The sequence below is a fragment of the Nelumbo lutea genome, chromosome 7 (genome assembly GCF_056320005.1).
Source record: "Nelumbo lutea isolate HS-2025 chromosome 7, American lotus-T2T, whole genome shotgun sequence".
NCBI lineage: Eukaryota > Viridiplantae > Streptophyta > Magnoliopsida > Proteales > Nelumbonaceae > Nelumbo > Nelumbo lutea.
In genome coordinates, this window is record NC_142690.1 from 47160818 (window position 1) to 47165860 (window position 5043).

A 5043-nucleotide genomic window follows, 5' to 3' on the forward strand; every position below is an offset into this window, starting at 1 on the left:
CTTACCCTCCAAATTATCCTTAGGGAGGGCAGCACGGCCTAGGATAGCCTGCGAGTCAGCACGACCTGTTTTACATCTCTATTCAACCCAAACAATAGTTTTAACTATTTTTTGTTTTAATTATTGTTTATTTTTTAAATTGCAACAAGTCACCCATTCGGCTTGGGGCAGTTAAACCATTGACCTGAAAACCAATGGCCAAAGTGGTTACGGTTTCAAATAATTTTTTAAGGGAAAATTCTTGATCAGTACCTTGGACTTTAGGAGTTGTCTCAAGTCAATCCCCGAACTTCAAAATGTGTCTTTGTAGTATCCCAAACTTTCAAAATATGTTTAATAGGTCCATACTGTTAACAGTCCATCAGTAATCTGATCACATGATGACTTATTATGTCACTTAAAACTCTTAAAAATATCAAACCTACTCTACAAAAGAAGACATTGTTCATTACCTTTCTACCTTGAGATTGAACCAGTTGCTTTATATTTCGATACTAACGTCATTCCCAATCTATATACACGTAATTTAACCAACTACTAATTTAAAAAATCTTGTATATATTTGAAACTAAGGCTGAGTTTGGAAAGAGTACAAATGCAAATATGTACTATGCAAATACATACAAAATAATGCAAAATATAAGGTTTTGCACTTTACATATTTGCATTTGTACTCCTTCCAATCTGAGCCTAAAATGCTAATTCACAACTCAACTAGACACAAATAACAAAACTCAGATCAGATGTAAGGAGAACAACTCTAGCCGTAATTTTCAAACACAAATGAGCCTTATTTGAGATCTAGCAAAACAAAGCCTCCAATAATTACAACAGAAAACATGGCACCATCTACATGTTTCCTATACACTTTAATTTTATTAAGAAATTGTTAAATGGATAAGAAGCGGAAGGTTAGAAACTCTACCTAAAACTATGAACTTGTGTTGATAGAAGAGCCAAAACTGATAGAATTGATTCGGAACAATGTTTTAGATAGCAACAATAAAGGCAATTTATAATTAAAAAAAAAAAGAACACTTTGGGAAAAGCAGCTTGATAGAAATGGGATAAAAAGTAGGGATTCTAAATCCATAAAGAGAGTTTCACATATAATTCATTCCTCTCACATTCATAATTAGAGACAAGGTTTTTAAAATCGACCCGGACAACGAACCAGTCAGGGGTCTGGTTTCTGGGTCAAACGGTCTGACCGTTTGAACCAAACAATCAAACCATTCTAACAAAAAAATTATAAAATTAAAAAATTGTCAAAACCATTGAACGGTTCGAATGCCCGATTCAGCAATTTGCTGACAAAATCAACGTTTTTATGGAAAAAATCCGATTTTGAGGAAAAACGAAATCAATCACCTAATCAGTTCCTAGTTTTTTCCAGTCCAACCATTCGGTCTGGTCTGGTTTTAAAAAACATGATTAGTGATAACAAAAAAGAAATGTAATGGCAAAAAAGTGCAACTATGCCAGTGGTTGAAGATGGAAAAATTTATAAGTCAGACTACTCCATTCCATTGGTTGAGCAAGACTTGGGATACATAAAAATAGTTCTACTTTACCACAACTATGCTAAGTATACGGCAAGTCCATTGGTAAATCATAAGCAGAGCTTTGTTGAACTAAGGTTCGGTAGGGCGTATCATCAGACCTATTTTTTATGTTTGTTTTTTATTTTATTTTTTTAAATTGGTTAAGAAGGGCTGGTTTAAGGCCGGTCTACCCCTCTAAACCACTCACCAACCCCAAAACCTCCTATAAGGGTGTATCCAGAAGTGATGAAATTTTGATGATAGCAACCATCAACACTCAAAATATGGATTTGGATAAAAAAAAATTAAATGATACCTGAAAGGTATTTCTGTCATTTCATCTATCCATCAATATAGGGCTAGAGATTTATTAGACAGTTTTGGGAATTTCAGGGTAGTAGAGAGACACATTTTAAAACATTGACTCAAACCAAAAAAAACCCTTGTGGTCCGAATCTGTTCCCACTTCCAACCCAAAAAGGGGTTACCCATGTCCCATGCGTACCCACTGCACACTATAACCGCGCATCTGTAATATCCTCCCTACTTTCTGTATCGCCATTAATCCTGAATCCTGATGCTGTACGGGTGCAGTGTTCCTTTGGTAGCGTTGTGCGTAATAAACCCAATCTTTCTCTCCCATTTCCATTCGTGGAGCACACAAACAGATAAGAGTAAGACATGGTCATATATGTGAAACCAAAGTAGAGATTTGCTCTTCCATACATGTATCAATCCAGCTCCTGGATTGATGAAGATAACAAAGCCTTTCAATATCCAAATATCAACTACTACTGATAGCAAAATAGAACGAGCCTTGGGAAGCTTGTATCAGGTCCATTTTCTTGACTATGGTGCATGTGGTCACCTCATCCAGCACTTCACCAATCACCATCTGGTTAGGCAAGGGAAGCAAATTCACGCCCGCCTTATTCTCACTTCTGTTATCCCCGATAATTTTCTTGCTTCAAAGCTGCTCACTTTTTATTCCAAGTCCGGTTCTCTTTATGAAGCCTACAAGGTGTTCGACAAAATTCCCAACAAAAATATCTTTTCATGGAATGCAATGTTTATTGCCTATTCTTTACACAACAGGCATTCTGAAACGCTGAAGCTCTTTTCATCTTTGGTAGCTTCATCAACAGGAACGGTTAAACCTGATAATTTCACAGTTACCTCTGTCCTGAAGGCATTGTCATGTCTGTTTCCTGATTCAAGATTGGCCAAGGAGATTCATAATTTTGTTCTTCGACATGGGTATGAATCAGATCTATTTGTAGTTAATGCTTTGATTACCATCTATGCAAGGTCTAGCAATTTGGGGTTGGCGAGAAAATTGTTTGATTGGATACCGGATAGAGATATTGTGTCTTGGAATTCTATGTTGGCTGGGTATTCTCAGGCTGGATTCTATGAGGACTGCCTGAGATTGTATAGGGAGATGGAAAATTGCACTGATTTGAAACCAAATGAGGTCACGGTAGTTAGTGTTCTGCAAGCCTGTGCACAGTTGAAAGATCTTAATTTTGGGATGGAAATTCATCGCTTTATAATTGAGAACAAAGTCAAGGTGGATATGTCCGTCTGTAATTCTATTATAGGATTGTATGCGAAATGTGGGAGCTTGAATTATGCTCGAGAATTATTTGATGAGATGACCGAAAGGGATGACATTAGTTATGGCTCCATGATCTCCGGTTACATGCTTCATGGATTTGTAAATAAAGCATTGGAACTATTTGAGGGAATAGAAAAATCTGGATTGAACACTTGGAATGCTATGATCTCTGGACTTGTTCAGAATAACCACCACGAGGGTGTCCCAGAACTACTACGAAAACTTCAAACTGCAGGTCTTAGGCCAAATTCTGTGACTTTAGCGAGTGTTCTTCCGACATTTTCATATTTTTCAAACCTAAAAGGTGGAAAACAGATACATTGTTATGCTATTAGAAATGGTTTTGATCAGAACATCTTTGTGGGGACTGCCATAATTGATACATATGCAAAAGCAGGGTTTCTGCATGCGGCCCACCAGGTCTTTGTGCATTTGGGGACTAAGAGTGTGATTGTTTGGACAGCTATTATCTCAGCATATGCAGCCCATGGTGATGCCAATGCTGCACTTAGACTATTTCATGAGATGATTACTGGTGGTATCCTGCCAGATCCTGTCACATTTACAGCAGTCCTAACAGCTTGTGCACACGCTGGACTGGTAGATGAAGCTTGGCAGATCTTTAATGCCATGCTTCCAGAATACAGGATACGGCCTACAATTGAGCATTATGCTTGTATGGTTGGAGTCATTAGTCGGGCTGGAATGCTTTCTGAAGCAGTTCAATTCATTTCTAAAATGCCTATAGAACCAAATGCCAAAGTATGGGGTGTGTTACTCAATGGTGCTGCAGTTTCTGGGGATGTTGACCTTGGTAAGTTTGTTTGTGATCAATTGTTTGAGATTGAACCTGAGAACACAGGGAACTATATCATTCTGGCAAATCTATATTCACAAGCAGGGAGATGGGAAGAAGCTGAAAGGGTTAGGGAGAAGATGAAAAAGATGGGTTTGAAGAAAGTTCCTGGTTGTAGCTGGATTGAAACGAGTTGTGGATTGCAGAGTTTTGTAGCTGGATATGTGTCAGACCACAGCACAAAAGAGATTTATGAAATCTTAGAAGGAATGGTTGAATTGATGAAAGAAGAAGGTTATGTTCCCGCAAATGATTTTGATGAAGATAGTTTTTATAGTTGAAGATCAAAATTTTGAGGATTTTGATATTTAAATATTATTTTTTTCTAGCTTAACTTTTTACAACACGAGGGTATGCCAGCACCATTACTAATTGTTGGGGTGGCAATTTTTGACCTAAACCATTTGACCCATCCACCTAATTCCACCAGTGTGAGCTTGTCTTATACTGCTGGTCCCAAGTCCGGTTAAAAGAGGAGGGTTGCCTCAGGATGACAGCTGGCACTAAAACTTTTGCCTAACCTTCATGAATATGGATCCTGATGATGATGACCATTTGACCCATCCACCTATAAACCATCGAAAACCCTATCATTTAACAAGTTGATTAGATGTAAGCCAAGTAATCCATTGGGTCACATAGAAAGGGTTAGTGTGGGTTGGCTTGAGGGTATCTATATGGTCGCCATTTAAGGTTCCAATGCACTCCTCTATCTCTCTCTCCACATCCACTTCTCCACCTATTTGTAGAGAAGACAGAATCTTCAGGTGGGCTTGAACAATACTCTACAACTCGACCTTTGCCACCTCTGATTGCCCATCTCCCCAAATTGCTACTAGTTTTTTTTTTCTTGGATTCGCTTTTCACGAGCTATTTGAGCTTGGCTCATGAAAATCTCGATTTGGCTCGGTGTAAACCAAGCTTCAAGCCATGGCTCGTGAGGCTCACACACAAACACATCATTGTTTTTTGTATGTATAAAAAATATATGTATGCACATACATACAAATACAATATTTATATAT

The 5043-nt window shown here is 37.9% G+C and overlaps 1 protein-coding gene across 1 annotated transcript; it reads left to right on the forward strand.

Moving 5' to 3' along the window:
* Positions 1 to 1929: 1929 nt before the first annotated feature.
* Positions 1930 to 4346, forward strand: LOC148846272 (Pentatricopeptide repeat (PPR) superfamily protein). The gene has a single exon (XM_088953317.1). It carries the CDS (start codon positions 2296 to 2298, stop codon positions 4297 to 4299), a length of 2004 nt encoding a protein of 667 aa, XP_088809443.1. The 5' UTR covers positions 1930 to 2295; the 3' UTR covers positions 4300 to 4346.
* The last annotated feature ends 697 nt before the right edge of the window (positions 4347 to 5043 follow it).